General features: G+C 35.2%; 5 protein-coding genes across 5 annotated transcripts; 4 read left to right on the forward strand and 1 right to left on the reverse strand.

Annotated features, from left to right (window-relative positions):
• Positions 1 to 692: 692 nt before the first annotated feature.
• Positions 693 to 4,577, forward strand: LOC130724644 (uncharacterized). Its single transcript, XM_057575923.1, has 8 exons — positions 693 to 897; positions 1,186 to 2,232; positions 2,489 to 2,539; positions 2,627 to 2,734; positions 3,643 to 3,738; positions 3,929 to 4,027; positions 4,104 to 4,163; positions 4,262 to 4,577. The coding sequence occupies exons 2-8, from the start codon at positions 1,210 to 1,212 to the stop codon at positions 4,325 to 4,327; spliced, it is 1,503 nt and encodes a 500-aa protein (XP_057431906.1). The 5' UTR covers positions 693 to 897; positions 1,186 to 1,209; the 3' UTR covers positions 4,328 to 4,577.
• A 1,575-nt stretch (positions 4,578 to 6,152) lies between these two features.
• Positions 6,153 to 8,169, forward strand: LOC130725742 (uncharacterized). Its single transcript, XM_057576944.1, has 6 exons — positions 6,153 to 6,157; positions 6,276 to 6,555; positions 7,126 to 7,207; positions 7,325 to 7,689; positions 7,777 to 7,902; positions 8,005 to 8,169. Exons 1-6 carry the CDS (start codon positions 6,153 to 6,155, stop codon positions 8,167 to 8,169), a joined length of 1,023 nt encoding a protein of 340 aa, XP_057432927.1.
• Positions 8,170 to 9,872: 1,703 nt separating this feature from the next.
• Positions 9,873 to 13,006, forward strand: LOC130725743 (vesicle-associated protein 1-2-like). The gene is made up of 5 exons (XM_057576946.1): positions 9,873 to 10,011; positions 10,100 to 10,170; positions 11,030 to 11,111; positions 11,258 to 11,529; positions 12,293 to 13,006. The coding sequence occupies exons 1-5, from the start codon at positions 9,873 to 9,875 to the stop codon at positions 13,004 to 13,006; spliced, it is 1,278 nt and encodes a 425-aa protein (XP_057432929.1).
• A 607-nt stretch (positions 13,007 to 13,613) lies between these two features.
• On the forward strand, positions 13,614 to 17,226 carry LOC130725744 (vesicle-associated protein 1-3-like). Its single transcript, XM_057576947.1, has 8 exons — positions 13,614 to 13,665; positions 13,751 to 13,821; positions 13,916 to 13,997; positions 14,094 to 14,305; positions 16,106 to 16,187; positions 16,298 to 16,494; positions 16,599 to 16,772; positions 17,185 to 17,226. The coding sequence occupies exons 1-8, from the start codon at positions 13,614 to 13,616 to the stop codon at positions 17,224 to 17,226; spliced, it is 912 nt and encodes a 303-aa protein (XP_057432930.1).
• A 263-nt stretch (positions 17,227 to 17,489) lies between these two features.
• Positions 17,490 to 19,527, reverse strand: LOC130724646 (ubiquitin-like-conjugating enzyme ATG10). The gene is made up of 6 exons (XM_057575924.1): positions 19,253 to 19,527; positions 18,666 to 18,844; positions 18,444 to 18,579; positions 18,261 to 18,353; positions 17,842 to 17,939; positions 17,490 to 17,728 (listed from the first exon to the last, which is right to left on the reverse strand). Exons 2-6 carry the CDS (start codon positions 18,840 to 18,842, stop codon positions 17,537 to 17,539), a joined length of 696 nt encoding a protein of 231 aa, XP_057431907.1. The 5' UTR covers positions 18,843 to 18,844; positions 19,253 to 19,527; the 3' UTR covers positions 17,490 to 17,536.
• Positions 19,528 to 20,642: the final 1,115 nt, after the last annotated feature.

The following is a 20,642-nucleotide window of genomic DNA, read 5'->3' on the forward strand; positions in this document are numbered from 1 at the left end:
AAAATGATCTGAGCGTCTATTGTCATCACTGAAAATAAATATTAACTTACATTTTATGATAAAAAAATGAATAAAACTCTACTAATGCATTGCAATGAAAATTCATTTAAGTTGTAGTCAATTAATATCCAAATACAAAATAAGTTACATAGATTGCTTTCCTTTTCTATCTGCTACATTATTTCCTTTGCTTTTGTCTTTACTAGGAGTGAGTGAGAACGAGAGCGAATGTTGAAGGAGGGCCAATCAAACTATGTAGAGATCGAACGAAGGTCGAAGGTGGGTGTGGCAGAGCAGGAACATAGGCAAGGGCATCTATGAAACAAACATAGATATAAGGTTATTAGGGGTTTGGTGATGAGTTACATGCGTGTTTCATATGGGTGAGCAATGCTATACAACACTACCAACTAATGCACGATTATGCACTACCATTGAAAATAACCAATCAACATTATGGAAATCATGGGTGAGGAGAAAGAAAAAAAATTATGTTACTTGGCAAAGACAAAATTACACTGGTCGTGTGAATTGAACGACACACTGGTCGTGTTAACGAGCATTTCCCTTATTGGGGTTCATCATGGGTGTTTCATTAGCCCTCATATATACAAGGACTAAAGTGAAAATAAATCATTTTACGGTGACCAAAATCTTAATTAAGCTTTAAAAAAAACAACTGCAAAACGACATCGTTTGTTGCATCAGTAAAGAGTCTCTGATTCTCTATGCACTTGCTTGCTGCTTGCCTTCCGCCGCCGCATACAGCTGCCTACCGCCGTCTCGGCAGGTCCCCGCCACAAGACGCAGTTCACACACTCCGTCGTTCGATCCACTCCTCTAGTTCTCGCCACCGGCCGCCACACAACGTCTCTGTCCCGTCGGCGTCTCGTCGAGGTAAGCCGTTTTCCGTCACGCTGTGTATCACTGCATCCACCATTTTTTTCCGGCGTTTCAGTAGATTCCTCTCATGATTTTTGAATACACATGATCTAATTGTCTTGAAATGTGAATCACATTGCTCTATACATGTGTATTTTATATTGGTTCATGAATTTTGCTATTGAGGAATGATTGAACTTGAGAAAATGGATAATCATTGCATTTTTTGTGTGAAAATGTTGTTTATAACTATACTACAAGTGTTTCACAAATGTAATTGGTTTGGTTTGAGTTTTGACGCAGAGACGGAGAGAGCTTTCGGTCTGAATGGGTTATCTTCGATACGGTGGACAGACTTTTAGGCAGATATTAAGATGTAAAAGTGCCGGCAATGTGGTCCGAAACTCCGTGAGGTCGCAACTGGGGTGTGAAGGCGCTGCGTTATCGTGGTACTACTCCCCTTTTGCGAGGAAGACTCTTTATTCGACGTCTTCCGATGCCAGGATAGTGCAGGACCTTCTAGCTCAGGTGGAGAAGGATAGGCTTAGAGAGAAAAATGAGAGAATGAGGGCTGGCTTGGACACTGCTGACATTGATGCTGAGTGTGAAGAGGACTACATGGGTGTTGGCCCTCTCATTGAGAAGCTTGAAAAGGAGAAGCTCAAGGAGTGTCCTGAATTGATGCGCTATGAAGAGCCAACTGACTCTGATAGCGATGAAGATGAGTATGAGACCAGCCAGAAGAAGTTTGATGATTTTGAGAGGAAGTTCAAGAGGCACCAAGATTTGCTTAAGAACTTCACTGACGCTGACACACTCGATGATGCTTTCAAGTGGATGAACAGAATTGACAAGTTTGAGAACAGGCATTTCAGGCTCCGTCCTGAATACAGGGTTATTGGGGAGCTCATGAATCGTCTCAAAGTAGTAACTGACCAGAAGGATAAGTTCATCCTGCAGAACAAGCTTAATAGGGCCTTGAGATTGGTGCAGTGGAAGGAGGCTTTTGATCCTGATAACCCTGACAATTATGGTGTCATTCAACATGAACAGTTGGGACCTACTGCAGATGCCCTGCAACATGCTGGCTTTGAAAAGGAGAAGCAAACCATACAAGGAGAAGGAGATGCTGCTGACGACGATGATGAACAAGAGTTTGATGACATGAAAGAAAAAGACAACATTATACTGGCTAAACTTGATGCGATTGACAAGAAACTTGAGGAGAAACTAGCAGAACTTGAGTATACATTTGGAAAGAAGGGAAAGGTTCTCGAAGAAGAGATCAGAGATCTTGCAGAGGAGAGAAATGAGTTAACCGAGAAGAAAAGAAGGCCTCTTTACCGGAAGGTAGTTCCATATTACAAGCTTAATCCTCTGAGTTTCTGTCTTGGTATTTTGCATCATTTCATGCTTTACCGTATTAAGTATCATGCTCACCTTAGTTTATATAGAGTAAGGTTCTTCTAGAGTAAGCCTATCCCTAGAGTAAGGCTCACCTTAGTTTTCTGTACATTTTGTTGTTTCTCCACTATAATGAATTTTTTACTTTTAATAGCTGACATACCATTTTTGTTTTTGTTTTGGCTGTTGTATATGGTTCCAGGGTTTTGATGTAAAGTTGATAAATGTGAACCGAACTTGTAAAGTCACAAAGGTAACCTACAAAGCTGTCCCTCTTTCTATGGTTTCTCCACTCACTCTCTCTCTCTCTCTCATGTTTTCTTTTAACCTCATGATCTAGGGTGGACAAGTCGTTAAGTACACTGCTATGCTGGCTTGTGGCAACTATAATGGAGTTGTCGGTTTTGCAAAAGCCAAAGGCCCTGCAGTTCCAGTTGCCCTCCAGAAGGTACGAAAATATCTTACTAGGCCTTTCATGTTTTCCTAAAATGATTCGGCAGTGTATTTTATCCCACGCTTCTGTGTTCAATGTAGAAAAATTTCACTTCATTTCCCACCTCAAGAGATATGAATCCACTTTTGTTTCAATTCCTAGTAGTTTTGAGCTGATTGATGACTTGTCTTTTGTGAGTTTTTCTGTTAGCAGTTATTCTTGCACTGTTCTCTGGCGAACAGTGTGATTTTAGACTTAGATTGACATAGTTGATTGTTAATCCTTGAGTAATTTGGTTCTTAATTGGCGGGAATACCTTGGATTGGTCACTGTGACTCCCATTCCATCATTAGAAATGTTAAATAGAAAACCTCTGCATTATGATTCAACAAAACTTTTACATGTCTTGTTTGTTACACACAAATTCTTTCAAATTTCTTTGTTTAAACAAGCAAGCTTCAAACTTATTCAAGTAAGGTATTGGTTAATTTTTGTAAATCATATCTAATTCTAAAGTATTTCCATTGTTAATTTTTCATTATTCATAACTCTGTCGTAGAATTTGTTTTAACTGGTTTTCTTTCTATTCTATCTGATAACTGAATTTTGGTCATGTATAATTGTGGATTTTCAGCTAACTATATATTTTATTTATTTTTATCAAAATGAGTAGACTGGAATGTTGAATCCTACGTGCATCTATTATCCCAGTCTATAATCTAAAATCTGATTTTCAATTATATTTTGAATGGTTTTACCATTATATTATTTCCAGAATAAACAGATAAAACTTTGCTGAAACACTAAGTATCACCAACCCCCCTCCAAAAAAGTACCTATGTACATTATGGATAATGCAGTTGGATGTTTTAGGCTTTTGATAGAATATTGTGTTAATGGTTGATTGATTTGACTACGATCAGGCATATGAGAAGTGCTTTCAGAATTTGCATTTTGTTGAGCGTCATGAGGAGCATACAATTGCACATGCAATACAAACCTCTTATAAAAAGACCAAGGTAATCAATTTCCCATCTTTCTTCTAGTACATCTCCCATTAAGTCAATCAATTACGCTCTTCTATAAAAAACTGTAACAATGTTTTACTGTAATTGTCTTCAATGATTAATGATTGAGTTTATACTACGTGTATATATCCTGTATCACTGTCTGTCTTATAGAATTCGTGCCGTCTACATTATTCCTCAGGTGTATCTCTGGCCTGCCCCCACTGCAACTGGCATGAAAGCTGGCAGAATAGTCCAAACCATACTGCATTTAGCTGGTTTTAAGAATGTCAAGTCGAAGGTAACTGACTGCCCAATGAAGTTGAAGATGGTCCTGCAACATTAGTATCTGCTCTAATATTCTGTTGTCTTGACAGGTTGTTGGTTCCAGAAACCCTCATAACACGGTTAAGGCTGTCTTCAAAGCGCTTAATGCGGTTAGTAACTCATCTTGCTGTTTGCTGATGTTGAAATTCAAGTATTTCAAATAACTTTTCCCCGTGATGTTTTATGTGGCATTGCTTGTTTGTTCCAGATTGAAACGCCAAGGGATGTCCAAGAGAAGTTTGGCCGGACTGTGGTTGAGAAGTATCTTTTGTAGTGGACATGGAGATGTGATGAGTTCAGTGCTTTTTGTTATCTTCCATGAAATATCTTTTTGTCCTCCTTTCATGTGTACTTACCAGAAAGAATCAGAAGACAGTGAACCTTAGGTATGGAATTTTGTCTGTATTTAACTTTTCTTTCATAAACACAAAAGGATCAATAATTTAGGAAGGGTCCTTTTGCTTTTATGTTTGTATTCTTTTGCGAGGCATTCTTCCCGCAATTATTTTAGCCGCTTTCCATTACTATTTAGTTTTTAGCATGTTTGGATCAATTTGTTTTTCTTCATAATCACACCCAGAGCCCAGAAGCTACTCGTATAAGTTTCTTCCGAGGAGGATTGATTTTGTTTGATGCGTTTGTCAATTAACCTCAGTCGTCTCCTTCTCTCACAACAACGCTTGAGTATCGAGTCATTGTCCATCTTCTTATTCTTCAAATGTTTTTGCTAGAACAGTTTTTGATCTTTTCATAATAAATTCTAATTATTTTATAAAATTGATTTATGGTGATGTAATTTAGTTTGTCAATAGTGAATTCTCCGTTATATTTTATCTTGATAACTTAAGCAAAGTTTCAAAAATATTTCTGAAACTAATCTGTATATCTTTTCATGTGTGTTTTATTTACACACATGTCCGTTTATTGTATTTCTATTTCCACTTTCCAATGTTTTTCCCCAACACTTTCCAATGTTCAAAATATAAAACAAGGAATCAAAGAAAATTCAATGTTTTATTTTTGAACACCTAATTTTGTCCGAAAATAATAAATAAATAGAATACAATAATAAAAGGATTCAAAATTAATTAAAAAAATTTCTTAATCAAATATTTGTTTAGGAAATAAATAAAAGATCTTCTACAAGAATAATTGGAGAATGATTTCAAAGAATAATTAGAATATGCAGAGGAACAATAATTTTAGAATAATAAAAAATGCAGGATACTCGCAGCTAAAAACTGAGTAAAATTATCTACATCCATGGTATCTCTTTTTGTCCTCCTTTTCATGTGTTACCAAGAAGAATGAGAAGACAGTGAACCTGACGTATGGAATTTTGACTGAATGATTGTATTTAACTTTTCTTTCATAAACACAAAAGGAACAATAATTTAGGAAGGTTCTTCCTTTTGCTTTTATGTTTGTATTCTTTTACAAGGCATTCTTCCCAGGCCGCTTTTCAACTTAATTTTTTTTAAGAATCAATTCCGACAGTGCAAAGCTATTTGTAGAAGTTTGCTACTTTGAGAAGTTTCTCTTTATTGTACGTGTTTTTCAGTAAACCTCAAGCTATTTTGTCTTTTACTCTCACAAGTCACAACAACTCTTGACTTTCAAATCATTGCCTATCATATCTTATTCTTCATCTAATGTTTTTTTCTAATAAATTAAAATGCTATAAAGTATGAACAGTTTCTGATTTTATCATCATAAATTCTAATTAGAATTTCTGATCAAATGTTCGGCATTGCATGGTGATGATGTGATTTAGTTTGTCGATAATGTCATATTTTTTATTTACAGCCAACGTCCGTTTATTGTGCTTTTATTTCCACTTTCTAATTTCCAAATTCCAGTTTGGTTGAACGCAACTCCATTGGAATTTGTAAATACTAAATACAACCTTAATTATTCAAAAACAAAAGAACCGGAACCAAAGAAAATTCAGTACTACTTTTGAGGATTAATGAGAATACAACGTAACTTAAGCAAAATCGTGGGGTGCATATGAAGAACTGAAAAGTGAACTTCAGTTGAGAAGGTTGAATGGGTTCAGAGCTTCGCTGTACACTCATGGTGCATATGGCGGATGCGCAATGAGGTTGTGTTCAGTCAGGCCCAATGGGATGTTAACCAAATTCGATGGTGGGTGCATTCTTCTCTATCTGATAAACTCTTGCAGAACATGATGAAGTAACTGAACCACGGAGTTGCAACAGCTCATCTTGGCTACTGCCGCAGGTAGGGTGGGTTAAATACAACGTGGATGGTTCGGTATGGGCTTCTGGTGAGGCGGCGTGTGGCGGGGTGCTACGTGATAGCTCTGGCCGGTGGTTACAAGGTTTCTGTAGACGTCTGGGGACATCAAATGCTCTTCTTGCAGAACTTTGGGCCATTTGGGTAGCAGTGGAATCGTTGAGGGCTGTTAGCTTTCCTAAAGTTGTGATTGAAAGTGACTCGAAGGAGGCAATTGCAGCGATAGAGAGCTCAGGAAGCCTTGTAAATCCGTACATGGACCTTGTTGACACTATTTCGTCGAGGACTACCAGCTCATATGGAGGTTAAATTTCACCATGTGTTACGAGAGGCGAACTCAGTCGCGGATTGCCTAGCTAGGACGACGCATGTATTTGGATTTGGGACACAGATTTTGCATTTTCCGCTAGCATAATGTAGGAGCTTGCTTAGCCAGGATACGGATGAGGCATTAGCTTCTATACGTGTTCCTGTAGGTTAGCGTTTTTTCACTTTTGGGGCCCTGCCCCACCATGTTACCAAAAAAAAAAAAAAAAGTGAACTTTAGCTAGAAGATTCCACAGTATTTGTAAGCTTACATTTTTTACTCCTAGTGTGAAAAAGCTAGCTAGCTACACCCTCCGATCATTATTATAAGCAAAAGTTAGCTTTTTAAATTAATTCAATAAATGATATATGTGATCAAATAAAACGACCAATTATGTTTCCTTTAGGCTTTAGGGTTCGTTTTCATTCTTCAATCTCCACAAATTTTACAACTCGAAATCAAACAAACCACATGAATGATTAATTCATAATCTATATATCCTGCAGTTTAAAACAACGAATCCTAAGAATTTCTGCGTCATACCAAACATTGGTATCATCGCGCCACAAGGAACGTGTGATGTTACTGGTATTAATTCATAATCTAAATCCTAATCAGTGTTTTGTTACTTAATGCCATTACTATTAACTACAATTCTGTACATGTGTGTTACTAATTTTCTTTTGTTGGACTGGATGGATGTAGTAAGCATGCAAGCTCAGCAGACAGCTCCTCTTGATTTTCAATGCAAAGACAAATTCCTCATTCAAAGCACGATTGCTCCCTTAGGAGCTTCCCTAGGAGACATCTTTTCCAAAAATAGTAGTGGCTTTCAGGAGAAGAAGCTGAGGGTAGCATTGCTTCCACTAGCAAACGAAGATTTGAAGCAGGAGGATCAGCATCCATCCAATTCCAACCAAATTCATGTGAAGCAGGATGATCAGGATCCATCCAATTCCAACCCAAATGAAGCTGCACAACTGAGCTTGCCTAAGGCTATTGAGAAATTAAATAAGGAAGTTGAGGAATTGAAGTTAAATCTGAGTGTCATGGATTATAAACTAAGAGAGGTCGGGTTTAATTTCACTTTGCTAGAATTGTACTCTATGATTATTTTATCTTATGATACATGTCTGAGGAAAATACTTTGCAAACAGCCCTCTATGATAATGGATTTTTTCCTAACAAAGTTCTCGGGGCCCCTTGCTGAGCAATTGAGGTTGATGATGGAAATAGAGGAATTGAAGTCAAGGATGAATGTAATGGATTTGAAACTAAGTGTGGTAAGTTTCTTTTTTCGCATACCCGAATCCTTTAATATTTGAGCATGCCTGCCTTATTATTCCATCTTCTAACATGTGTCTGAGGAAAAAACTTTGAAACAGCTCCCTGAGAAAATGAGGATGCAGATAGATATAATTCAGATATTGTCCTCGTATTTCCCAAATGATATTGAGGAGATGGACATTGTTGAGGGTATGGGCAATGATATCGAGGAATTGAAGAGAAAGATGGAAGCAAATAACAGACACTTCTCATCATTTGAATGAAGGAAGTAAAGAAAAATTCATGTCTTAATGAGTGGCAGATCGATGTTCTCAAATCACTTTTCATAGAGGATAGAATTAATTGTTAATGGTACAAATGGCTGAACTCGTCATATGTAACATGGTATTTGATAGGTATTTGTTATGCCTGAAATTGCCTATGGAAGGTCATACAATCCCTATCCTTTCTAATTGTGGATGTTATTTTTCAGTTTCTAGTTTCTAATTAACATTTTTGGACCATAGCCGTGGAAAATTACTTTGCTCAGTCAGAAGTCAATTTCGTTATTCCATTCATTTGACGGGTTTTATTTAATTTCTACAATGCTTTCTACACATATGTCTAGATTGCAGTTTGTTCAAGATTTGAAGTGAAAAATCACATTTCATGCACTCTTTCTAATGCACAATAATAACTGAAAAGAATTAAGAAAAAAGAAACTTCACTTTTAAGTTTATTTGACTTGTGTGTAACCAAACATATATACGGACCCATTTGAAAAAATAGCTTAATTGAGCGCTTATGATCATAAGCGCTTAAGCGCTTATTCATAAGCTATTTTAGAAAGTTTATTGAAATACACCCTCCGGTCACTATTATAAGCAAAAGTTAGTTTTGTAGGTTCATTCAATAAATGGTGTATGTGACCATTTTAATGACTACATACATCATTTATTGAATGAATCTAAAAAGCTAACTTTTGCTTATAATAGTGACCGGATGGTGTAAATTGAAAATAAACTATATATAAGCATAAGCTCTTTTTCGTAAGCTATCATGAATAGATTATGAAAATAAGCTCAAAAAAACTTATACTAGGCCATAAACTGTTTACATAAGCTCTCTCAAACACTAACATAAGCGTTTATCCTATCAGATAAGCTCAAATAAGCTCTTTCAAACGGGGTCAAATATGTATGAAGTTTTTCTTTTTCTTTTGAAGTGGTATATATGAGGCTCCTCTTGAATATATATGAAATTCAACCATTTTCGCTGAAGAATAATTACGATAGATACGTTATGATGATACATTGATCACTGAGGTTTAACTCCTCTAAAGGGTGATGGTAAAGTACCATGAATATTGATCGAGTTATTTTCTTGACTTAACTTTTTCAAAGTAAATATCACTATTGATAGTTATGATGTTTATTTTACCCTATAAAATGAGTCAAATACAGCAAGCATCATGTAAGTGGCGAAAGCATTGGTGCAAGAAATGAAAATAGGGGTTTGTAAACAGTGCGAGGAGCCTGTGAGATTTTTATTTAAAATTCTAATCTCAATTCTTCATGTATATTCATTAGCTAAAATTTATCTCTCTAACTCTTACATATAAAAAACTTCATTCCTCAATTAGATATGCTCTTTATCTTTGTAATATATTTTTTTTATCTTTCTCAATGGTTATTTAACACATTTATGCGATAAGAGAATTTTTTTTCAATATATAATTGATAAGTTTTATTTATGTCATATCTTAATCAGCCAAACATTATCATGTACTGTTCTATTACTGATATAAGCCTCTATTGTCATGTTAATGAATAGCACGTGTGAATCTAATAGTATTAATAACTATAAAAGTTAAATGTCACGTCATATGTAGCCACATATTAAATTTTACCTTAATTTAAAATGATATGCACTCCCTAGGCCAAAATGCTTACAGAATACACATTTCTAAAAAAAAATTGAGCAAGAAATGAAACTGTTTGCGCGCTGTAAAAATTTGATTGTCCTCTCCAAAGAAAAGAAACAGTTACACACACAACAACCCCTCTCTCTGATGGAAGATACTGAGCTTCTTCTCCAAATTGAACCCTCTGAACTCACATTTCACCGTAAGCTACCTAAGCATTTTCACTTCCTGTGAATCCTTCTTTCTTTTCCTCAATTTTCAAGTTTCACTCATTCATTCATTCTTTGCAGTTGAATTGGCTAAACTGAGTTCATGTTCTGTTAAACTTGCAAACCAGACCACTCACTATGTTGCCTTCAAGGTTCGTTAATTTTCGCCTAATTTCATTCGTCCTAGTCCGCAATTTTTCCATTTTGAAATCAAACAAACTGATGGGACAGCAACACGAATACATATCAGAGTAGAGAGAAACACATAAAAGTTTTGTTCACAGAGTTTAGCCAAATTGTCTACGTCTGCGACTATAGTGCAACTATAGTTCAATTTATTGATTCGTTCTGAATACAATCATTAAAGTTTCAGTGTTACAAGCATATATAGAGATACTAATGATCCACATTACAATAATACCTCTTGTCCACTTGACATTACCTATGAACCATACTCATGTTAGAAATCTGGGTGTGATAATCCTGGATAAAATCAAGAATCGTGAGCGTCCACTTTCCGAACAAATTATTTCGACCCTATGATTGCCTGGGTTCACGAAATCTTTGTTGGGATAATACTTGACAATCAATCTGCTTCTTGGCACAAGAGAACAGATCAAGAAAGTAGAGAGTTCTGTTTTCGAATATCTGTTACTGTATTCGGTTTTCTGTTTTTCTGTGTCGATACCTTAGGCTGCAAGTCACCTTATATAGGAGGCTGCACGAATGATCACAACTATTCGAAAATAAGTCACGATTTTTCAAACTAGGGTCACACCCGTTCGGGAAAGGGGCTCCGCCCCTTGGACCCCGGTTCGTATTCGCGGTCAATTATGCGTTGGCTCACCGAGCGTGCACTCCGCACTAACCTGACTCGATTCCGAGCCTAACGCATAATTGTATCAGCCTATAGTAGATCACATTACTACTAAAATACATTGATGATTCTAAAATCACCAACAACTCAACACAAACCACATGAATGATTAATTTTATAATCTATATATCCAGGTTTTAACAACAAGGCCTAAGAAATACTGTGTCATACCAAATGTCGGAATCATCGCACCACAGGAAACATGTGAAGTTACTGGTATTGATTCCTTCCCGACATAAACCTTAAATCCTCATTTGTGTTATGCTAGTTAATGCTATTAATTTTTAGTAAGATTTTGTTGCTATGTTTTGTACGTTGTACATGTGTGTTTCTACTTTCTTAATCGTGTTGGATTGATGCAGTAACCACGAAAGCTCCGCGAACAGCTCCGATTGATTTTGAATGCAAAGACAAATTCCTTATTCAAAGTAGGATTGTTTCTCCCGATGACATCCTTTTGAAAAGTAGTGGCGGTGGGCGTGTTGAGGAGAAGGAGCTCAACGTAGTGTTTCTTCCACCAAAAGTAGATTTGGAGCTAGAGGAGGATTCATCCAATTCTAACCCAAACCCAATTCATGTGCAAAATGAAGATTTGAAGCAGGAGGTGGATTCATCCCATTCCAGCCCAAATCATGTGAGTATAACATTGGGGGTTTTTTTTAATGGTAGGAATGCCCACTCATTCACCTGAGTGTGGATTAAGAGGTGTCTCTTGAGACCGCTTCTTTTATACTCTCTGACTTTGAGGCCTTTATGTCAGTTTATACTTAATTATAAAGTATATAAATTAAAAAAACATTGGGGTTGTTATGATAAACATGACCAATTGACAATGTTATGCAATTGAAACCAATCAAATTGGCTGGATCGGCTTAACACTAAATGATGCATAAAACAAATTTTAAAGTGATGTCATTTTAACTAAAAAAAATATTTTTTTTACTAAAGAAATTTACATAAAAATAATTTTTACGTGGGATGGAGTATTTCTTCTTTTCTTTTCATGAAGACTATTGGACATAGTTATTCGAACAAATATCTTAATTTTTATTTGGGACCTTATTTATAAATTATTTTTGGGCCTAAAGTTCTTGCTTGGTTCCACACGGGCTTGGGCCGACCTTGCAAATTAGTTTGAATTAGGCACACCTCACTTTAAAACCAAATCAAACAAAATTCAAACCAGTTTTATAATATGTTTGGACTCTAGAGCAGCTTATGGAATTGGTTTTAGCATCTAGAAGCTAATCAATCTCATGCTTTTTCCATTTTGACTTTGAGATAAATAATTGTGGAACAATTTCCAAATTTCTCTATTTACGAATATACAGGATTTTAACCATATGATATTAGCTACATTTTTTCAAATAACTAATCTATCTCAATTGAATATGTAGGATTTGAAGCAGGAGGATTATGACTCATCCAATTCTAATCCAATTGATGTGCAAACTTTGAAGGAGGAGGAACTGGATCCATTAAACCTAACTCATGTGCAAACTCTGATGCAAGAGGATCAGGATTCATCAAATTCCAATTCATTTCATGTGCAAAGTGAAAACCGGCACAGTGTATACTCTGTGATTGTTGGGGAGACAGAGGGAGTTCATGTAACAAGAAAACAAGACACCACGAACTTGGCAAATAATATTGAGGAATTGAAGGAGGACTTGCATCCATCCAATTCCAACCCAATTCTCATGCAAAGTGAAAACCTGTCCACCGTGCACCCTGTGATTTTCGAGGAGACAAAGGAAGTCCATGTGTCAAGAAAACAAGACACCCCAATAACCATACCTGACATCTTTACTCAAATACTTAAGAAATTGAGTATATGTGTCACATCTCTTATAATGTCTTCACTTCTTCCATTCTTAACCAATGTGAGACTTCAACTCGTTCAACTCACACTTCAATTCTCAAAGGCGATATGGATGAGGATAATACAACGGATGAGAATATTTGTCATGAATCACTCAAATGATGTTGCACAAGTGAACCTGGCAAAGAATATTGAGGAATTGGAGAAGGATGTTGAGAAGTTGAAGTCAAATATAAGTGCAATATCAATTGGCTTTACCGAATGTAATCTCCACAATAAGGATCAATGATTCTCTCTCTGTTGAACCTTGAATGAAAGTAAAACAACAATGTATGGAGTTTTTGCTGTCTTATATTTCAGGTGTAATCTGCCCCTCAAATATTTGAAGATTTATTAGAATAACTAATAGTCGGTCCTCACAAATATTGTGTAGATTATTAATTCCCCACAGATAAAAAAAAGATTAATTTTTTTTATTAATTCCCCTCTTTTTTTTTTGGTTACATAATTCCCCTCTTTCATTATATCATGAAAATTACTTTTATAATAAATAAATAAATAAAATCAAATTTTAATTTAAATAAACAATTGACCAATTTTTTTATTTTAAATTTTAAAAATTGAACGATAAAATCTTATCTTAATAAGATAAAAAACTAAAAAAAATATAAGCACTTATCTAATTGAATTACTTATCTTAGGATTTACCTTTTAATTTAAAATTTTAAGAAGTGAATTATAAATCTTATCTAAAGGAGATAAAATTATTCGATGAGGTTTTAAAATATAAGCACTTATCTAATTGAATTATTTATATAAGGGTGACAAACTTCTCATCACCCATACAAATTGCACACCCCTACATAGACACAACATAACCCCTCTCTCTATCTCTCATGGAAAATACAGAGCTTCTCCAAATTGAACCTTCTCTGCTCAGATTTCACTGTAAGCAATCAAAGCATTCACACTTCTTATTTTTATTTCTCTTCATTGGTTTTCAATATTCACCCATTCATTCATTCATTTGCAGTTCAATTGAAGGAACAGAGTTCTTGTTCTGTTCATCTTGTAAACAAGACCACTGACTATGTTGCCTTTAAGGTTTGTTTTCGCCTAGTTTCATTCTTCTACGCTCACAATTTTTCCAAATAAAAAATAACAAATTAACCACGTGATTAATTCATGATCAATCCAGGTTTTAACAAATTCACCTAAGAAATACTACGTCAAACCAAACAAGGGGATCATCAAGCCACATGGAACGTGTGAAGTTACTGGTATATATGTCATTCCCCCTAATTAAATCCTTATTAGTGTTAATTAATGCTATTACTATTAACTTAAATTATGTTGTTGTGTTTCTTTTGGTGCAGTAACCATGCAATCTCAGCCCACGGCTCTCTTTGATTTCCAATTTAAAGACAAATTCCTCATTCAAAGTGCAGTTGCTTCGTCAGATGACATCTTATCGAAAAATAGTGACAATAAGCTTGTTGAAAAGAAGATGTTGAGGGTATCATTGCTTCCACCAAACCGGGATTTGAAGCAGGATGATCGAATTCAAGTAGGGATGACAACGGGTTGGGTATCTGTAATTGTACCCGCCCCGCTACACACGGATAAGTATCAGTGTCAGACTGCTCCCAAACGAGTATCATCTGTTTAACCAAAACTCACTGATAATCTGTATCCGTGATTGATTTTTTTTCTTTCAAATGTGACAGCAAATTACATCAGATTGTATAGACCCAATTTGAATTAACTGCATGTGTTTGCTTTTCATGACCACCTTTAATTTGTTTTGAATTCTAGCTTTTCATTACCATACCTTAATTTGTTTAGAATTTTAGCTCAAGATATAGCTTCTATTTATCCCTAGTTTCAAATGTGACTGCAAATTACATATTACATCAAATATAATTCCTTTGATGTTTGATTTTGTGTCACGTTGAATACAGTTTTCTTCATTCTTGTTGCCAAAATCGATTTTGGGTAGCACAGCTTTGCGAAGCTTTTAGATTATGTCTGAATTGATTATTATTCATGAGTTCTGAGATAATAATATTTTATTCAGTTTTTGCCTTCTCCCCTTGTGGAATAACTAATTGTTTTTTAAGTGAATAACTAATTGTTTTTTTTAACTGAATAACTAATTGTTAGGTCCTCAGAATATTGTGTAGATTCTTTTTTTTCCCAATATCATATCATGAAAACTACCGTTATAAAAAAAAAATCAAAATTTAATTTAAAAAAACAATTAATTATATTTGTATTTTTTTTAATTTTATAAAAAAAATTATGAAATTAAACGATAAATCTTATCTTAAGATAAAAATCTAGAAAAATCTTTTTAGATAAATCAAATAGTTTAGGATTTACCTTTTTGAATTTAAAGAAGTGAATTATAAATCTTATCCGTAGGAGATGAAAATATCTAAAGGAGATGATAGTCCACTTCTTAAAATTCAATATTAAAGATCATTTTGAACTACAATATTAAAGATTCCCGTCAAAAATACAATATTAAAAGATCAATCCTAAAATAGTTCATTTATCTAAACAAAAATTTTGAATTTTTATCTTATTATAATAAGATTTATCACGCAATTCTTAAAATGTAAAATAAAAGATGAATTTGATCAATTATTGATTTACTTCAAATTTTAGGTTTTTTTAAACAATAAGCTTCCTTATCTTAAAGATATAAAGTCATTAAAAATCTTTTTGAGATATACAAAATATTGTGATTAATTCTCTTTACTTTTTAACTTTAAGAAGTGAATTATAAATCTTATCTAAATGAGATAAAATTTTGAGATCTAAGAAGCTATAGAAGGGGGGTGACAAACTTGGTTCAAGTGGTACATGCTTGATTCCCCTTAAACAAGGTATCAGATTCGAGTATTGTGGATGGAGAAAAACCTCGCTGAGAGAGTTAGCTCCACCATGATGTGGATGTTCCCGGCTCGAACAAGATCGCCTCTGAAGGAGGACACCCGTCTTACACCAAAAAAACGAAAGGTGACAAACTTCTCAATCACCCATGCACGCACAACAGAACCTCTCACTCCCTCTATGTTGGTCATGGAAGATACAGAGCTTCTCCAAGTTGAGCCATCTCAACTCAGATTTCACTGTAAGCAAAAGCATTCACACTTCTTTTTCTTTCTCTTCCTTGATTTTCTATTTTCACTAACTCATTCATTTGCAGATGAATTAATGAAACAGAGTTCATGCTCGCTTCATCTTACAAACAAGACCACCAACTATGTCGCCTTTAAGGTTCATTTTCGCATAATTTCATTCTTCCATGTCCGTAATCATTCCAACTCAGAAATCAAACAAACAAACAAACCAAATGACTAATTCATAATCTATCCTGCAGTTTAAAACAACGAATCCTAACAATTTCTGCGTCATACCAAACATCGGCATCATTGCACCACAAGGAACGTGTGATGTTACTGGTATTGATTCATAATCTAAATCCTAATCAGTGTTGTGTTAGTTAATGCCATTACTATTAACTCAGATTCTATACCTGTGTTTCTAATTTTCTTTTGTTGGATGGATGCAGTAACCATGCAAGCTCAGTATACAGCTCCGCTTGATTTTCAATTCAAAAACAAATTCCTCATTCAAAGCACTGTTGCTTCCCCAGATGACATCTTTTCGAAAAATAGTGGCGGCAATAAGCATGTTGAGGAGAAGAAGCTGAGGGCAGTGTTGCTTGTTCCACCATATGATGAAATCAAGCGAATTGGTTCAGATCAGGTTCAATTGATCACTTTAAAACCAAATCAAACAAATTCAAGAATACTGAATTATTTTATCTCTTAACATTTTGTCTGATGGAAAAAAGTTTACAAAAACTGCAGTCCCCTTTGACATGGTCGACGAGGATAATAGAACCGATAAGGATATTATTCATGAAGCATCAAAATGATAATGCTGCACAACAACTAAGCTTGGCAAAGAATATTGAGGAACTGAAGAAGGATGTTGAAGAAATGAAGTCAAAGATGAGTGTAATGGATTTAAAACTAAGAGAGGTATGTTTTTCGGGCAGTTCTATGTTTAACCAAAGCTGGCTCATCCACGAACCATGTTTTTAAAGTGAATTTGCAAGAAGCTCTTTTGATTTGTAAACCAATTTTTGTATGATCCAGAGTAGACAAAAGCATGTTTTTTCCCCATGCATAACTTTGCTTTAATTTTATTTTTCCATTTGAGCAAGTTACTGCATTATTTTAGCTTATAACATGTGTATGAGGAGAAACCTAAATTAATAGATAAGTGATATATATTATATATGGTGTGATAGAAAAAGATAGATAAAAGAAAAATGTAGTGTATGAAAGGTAGGTAGGTACTATTGGGGAGCTAAAAAATCAAAACTGATTTCATCAATGGGTTCTCCTTAGATTGCTATTTGACATTTCTAATTTTTCTCAACCTTCACAGATGGAAGCAAAGAACAGAACGATCTCATCATTTGCAAGCTGAAGGATGGAAGTGAAGAAAAATTAATGTCTTAATGAATGGCAGTTGGTCTCAAAGTCAAATCACTTTTCATAGAGGATATAATTGTTCATGATGATGGCTATACTGACATTTGTTAATCATATGTAACTTGGTATATGATAGTTAGCTAATTGTGTTAGCTTAGGGGAAGGTAATACAGTCCTTGTTCTTTCAAAGTATGGATGTTATTTTTCAATTTCTGATTAACAATTTTGGTGCAAGCTCATAGAAAATGACTTTGCCCAGATAGAATTAGTCAATTTTATTACTTTCATTCGTTTGAGGGGATTCATTAATCCATCATCCCAAAAGGAATTTTCAGACCAATTACTTGTCCAATGACCGAGAACCAGGAAACCAGATATTGTTCAATAACTAACCCATTTTTATTCAAAGACGTATCACTATGGAAGAGCAGCTTCATCCACTCACTCGTCCCACATGGATGCAATTTGAACCATGGCCTGTTCAAATATGGGTGTTCCTACAAAGATAGAACATCCAGTATGGAAGAGGGGTTATGAACAAAACTTTTGAAAATTAATGAAAATAGCAACACTATAAAGAAAAAGAAAATGATGAAAACAAGTGATTTACCTCCTGTGTGATAAATGTCCATTTGGATTCTGATAGTAACTTTGCAGAATGACCTGGAAGGTCCTTTTCAATTTCATTCAACAGCAAAGGTTGTCCATCTACACAGTCAAATAGCATCATAGTGTCATTCAGCATACAGAAAGAAACTGTTATTTTTCATAGCCATTAAGTATAAACAGAACAATCAAAGTTTAAACTCGTTTCTATTCTAGAAAGCCAGCACCATCAGGAAAGCCAACATTTCTAGTATTCACATCTAACAACTGAAAGTTGTAGTGGGATCAATGGATTACTTCAAAGTAACCAGTCTTGGTTTTCAAACTTGGTTTTTTAGAATGAAAAGTATAATTTATAAAAATTCATCAGATAAGATATCTATCTATCACATTCAAATCCCATAGATAGAAATGTGGACATACCACTATGGTATGAACGGAAATACAACACTGGAACTCTATAAGAAGGACTGTAGACAATATGAAAATCATAGTAGTTCACTTCATGCTCCGGACCTAGTAGGATGAAGGAAACACATTGTTAGTACTAAGGAAGAGAAGTGAAACTATAGTAAGTTACATTAGGAAATACCAATTAGACCATACATTCTAAAGTGGCATAATCAATGGGCTCATCTTTCTGTGAAATGTTGCTCTCTACCTTCCATGTCAAAGTTCTGTTACTCTCTTCTTCCTGTGATTTGACAAGGCACATGTTCTCCAGTGATAAGTATCCTTCCACCTGGCATAAATGAAAATCAGAAAAGCTGCTAAGCACAGATAAATAAGGTAGTGGAATTATCAAAACTCTAATGAGAAAAGACCTACGTTATGAGAAGAAACTACATGATGATTCGGACATGGAATCCACAGCCATGGAGGAAAGGAAGGATTGAACATTTTCCACTTTTCAGAAAATGTGGAAGCAGAAAGGGAAAAATCACTTGAAGAGAGAGTCCCATCCCATGAGATTATGTCCTTCACAGCTTCTTCTTTTAAGTCCATACCTACAAAAAGGAGATGCATTTCTTATGATTCAAGTAGAAATCAGATGACCATGAAAGACAATCCTCTGTAACTCTCAAAGTGAAGAATGAAAAACTTATACTCTTCTCACACCTCCTACTCCTACTTACATGAATGTATATCACCCTCATCCTAATAGAACTCTAGGTATCTCCAAACCCTCCCTCTGATCCCTCTACCCCTTTCATTTCATCAAGCATTTCCTCCAAAACACAAATCAAGGAAAAATCTCAAATTATGGGCAAACAAACTCCACCATAATCCTACAATACTAGTATAAAATAGCAACATTTACAGACAATCATACAAGTTTGATATGAGTACTCAATGAAAAATGCATATGATGATTAAGTATACAGATTTTTGTTTGGATAAAAATGATCATGTACCTTTCAAATCCACCAAAAAATAGAGTCTGCAACTTCCAGAACAAGTAGTAGAGGAGTGAATTGGGTGCAGACGAAATGAATCGCGTAATGAAAGAGAGAAATACTGTGCTGATGAGATTGGTCGAAGATTAGGGTTCGTGATTTTTCAGTATTCCGAGCGCGGTCACCGGATTCAGCTCCGTCGCGACCACATCATCTCGCACCCGCCGCGTGTTTTGCCACCTTGAAACAAATGGGCCCAACTTGGTTTTATATGACAAACACAGTCCACGAAGTGTTTTTTTCTGTTTTCTAAGATAAACAATGTACTCAATAAAGAGGCACTTCAATATCAATAATGATTTGTTTACACCTTTAAATAAGGTGGAAAGAGGTGGAGGATGAGAGAGATAGGAAGAAAATAAAAAGTAAGAGAGAGAAAGTATAAGATGTGATAGATGATAAGAGGAGAGAGATAGAAATAAAAATAGGTGGAAATGAAGTGTATAAATAAGAATGTGTGTATATATCATTACTCGTGTAGGTGGAAAACTCTGCAGGTGTAGTAAATTGTTTTTATCCCGCCACGACCACCGGATAGTGAGATGAAAAAGCGGCGATATTGGAGGTTGATTGTTATGCTCAGGGCCGGCACTGGGCCTGTGCAAGCAGGCCTACAGCTCAGGGCCTCCAAAAAAGAAGGGTCACAGAAAAAAATTCAAATACTTTTTAAAGGGTTTTTACTTAAAAAAGCGCTGTAAATAGTCAATCTTTTACAGCGCTACGTACCATTGTATACTATTTAACAGCGGTGAGAGGTCCGAAGCACTGTAAAAGGCCTTTTTTTTGGCTTAGTGTTCCTATTAAACTTTTTCAAAAAAAAATTTAGGGGTCCATTTTTATTATTAACCCAGGGCCTCCAAAATGTCGAGACCGGCCCTGGTTATGCTTATGGCGATGCTGGTGGTGGCAACGACGATGGTGGGTGAGGAGAAGATGAAAGTGGTTTTGGTGGTGGTGGTGACAAAGGTGGTGGCAGTATTGGTAGCGATGGAGGTGGCAGCGGCGACCACCGTTAATGTGGTGGTAATAGCGATGACGACAATGAAAATGAAAAACATAAAGTTAAAACAAACATATTTTCTAAATTTTAAAAAAAAATGAAAATGAATTTTTTTTTCAGAAAACGAAAACATAAAATGTTTTCTTAAACTTAATTAAACATACCTAGTTCTATGGTAATTACACCCTTGTGAGAGTGCGTGGCTATTTTATATGATATTTTAATGAGCTTTAGTTTTAACACCTCCTTATTAATCTCACACCCTCTTTTATTACACTAAAATGACTCAAATATCCTTAAAATTTATTTTCATTCCAAACATATCCCTTTTACTACCTTATCATCGTC

This window comes from Lotus japonicus, chromosome 6 (genome assembly GCF_012489685.1).
Source record: "Lotus japonicus ecotype B-129 chromosome 6, LjGifu_v1.2".
Classification (NCBI taxonomy): Eukaryota; Viridiplantae; Streptophyta; class Magnoliopsida; order Fabales; family Fabaceae; genus Lotus; species Lotus japonicus.

What these genes read in the sequence shown, in the direction of transcription:
- LOC130725744 (XM_057576947.1), top strand. Translation starts at nt 13,614, where the DNA reads ATGGAAAATACAGAGCTTCTCCAAATTGAACCTTCTCTGCTCAGATTT. An exon ending in TTCTCTGCTCAGATTTCACT is followed by an intron (nt 13,666 to 13,750) that starts GTAAGCAATCAA and finishes ATTCATTTGCAG; the next exon opens with TTCAATTGAAGGAACAGAGT. An exon ending in TGGATTTAAAACTAAGAGAG is followed by an intron (nt 16,773 to 17,184) that starts GTATGTTTTTCG and finishes CAACCTTCACAG; the next exon opens with ATGGAAGCAAAGAACAGAAC.
- LOC130725742 (XM_057576944.1), top strand. An exon ending in TGGATTATAAACTAAGAGAG is followed by an intron (nt 7,690 to 7,776) that starts GTCGGGTTTAAT and finishes CTTTGCAAACAG; the next exon opens with CCCTCTATGATAATGGATTT. An exon ending in TGGATTTGAAACTAAGTGTG is followed by an intron (nt 7,903 to 8,004) that starts GTAAGTTTCTTT and finishes ACTTTGAAACAG; the next exon opens with CTCCCTGAGAAAATGAGGAT.
- LOC130725743 (XM_057576946.1), top strand. Translation starts at nt 9,873, where the DNA reads ATGAAACTGTTTGCGCGCTGTAAAAATTTGATTGTCCTCTCCAAAGAA. An exon ending in GGAAACATGTGAAGTTACTG is followed by an intron (nt 11,112 to 11,257) that starts GTATTGATTCCT and finishes GGATTGATGCAG; the next exon opens with TAACCACGAAAGCTCCGCGA. An exon ending in CCCATTCCAGCCCAAATCAT is followed by an intron (nt 11,530 to 12,292) that starts GTGAGTATAACA and finishes TTGAATATGTAG; the next exon opens with GATTTGAAGCAGGAGGATTA.
- LOC130724646 (XM_057575924.1), bottom strand. Translation starts at nt 18,842, where the DNA reads ATGGACTTAAAAGAAGAAGCTGTGAAGGACATAATCTCATGGGATGGG. An exon ending in TTTCCGTTCATACCATAGTG is followed by an intron (nt 17,940 to 18,260) that starts GTATGTCCACAT and finishes TTGACTGTGTAG; the next exon opens with ATGGACAACCTTTGCTGTTG. An exon ending in GGACATTTATCACACAGGAG is followed by an intron (nt 17,729 to 17,841) that starts GTAAATCACTTG and finishes CTATCTTTGTAG; the next exon opens with GAACACCCATATTTGAACAG.
- LOC130724644 (XM_057575923.1), top strand. Translation starts at nt 1,210, where the DNA reads ATGGGTTATCTTCGATACGGTGGACAGACTTTTAGGCAGATATTAAGA. An exon ending in TTCCAGTTGCCCTCCAGAAG is followed by an intron (nt 2,735 to 3,642) that starts GTACGAAAATAT and finishes GACTACGATCAG; the next exon opens with GCATATGAGAAGTGCTTTCA. An exon ending in TTAAGAATGTCAAGTCGAAG is followed by an intron (nt 4,028 to 4,103) that starts GTAACTGACTGC and finishes TTGTCTTGACAG; the next exon opens with GTTGTTGGTTCCAGAAACCC.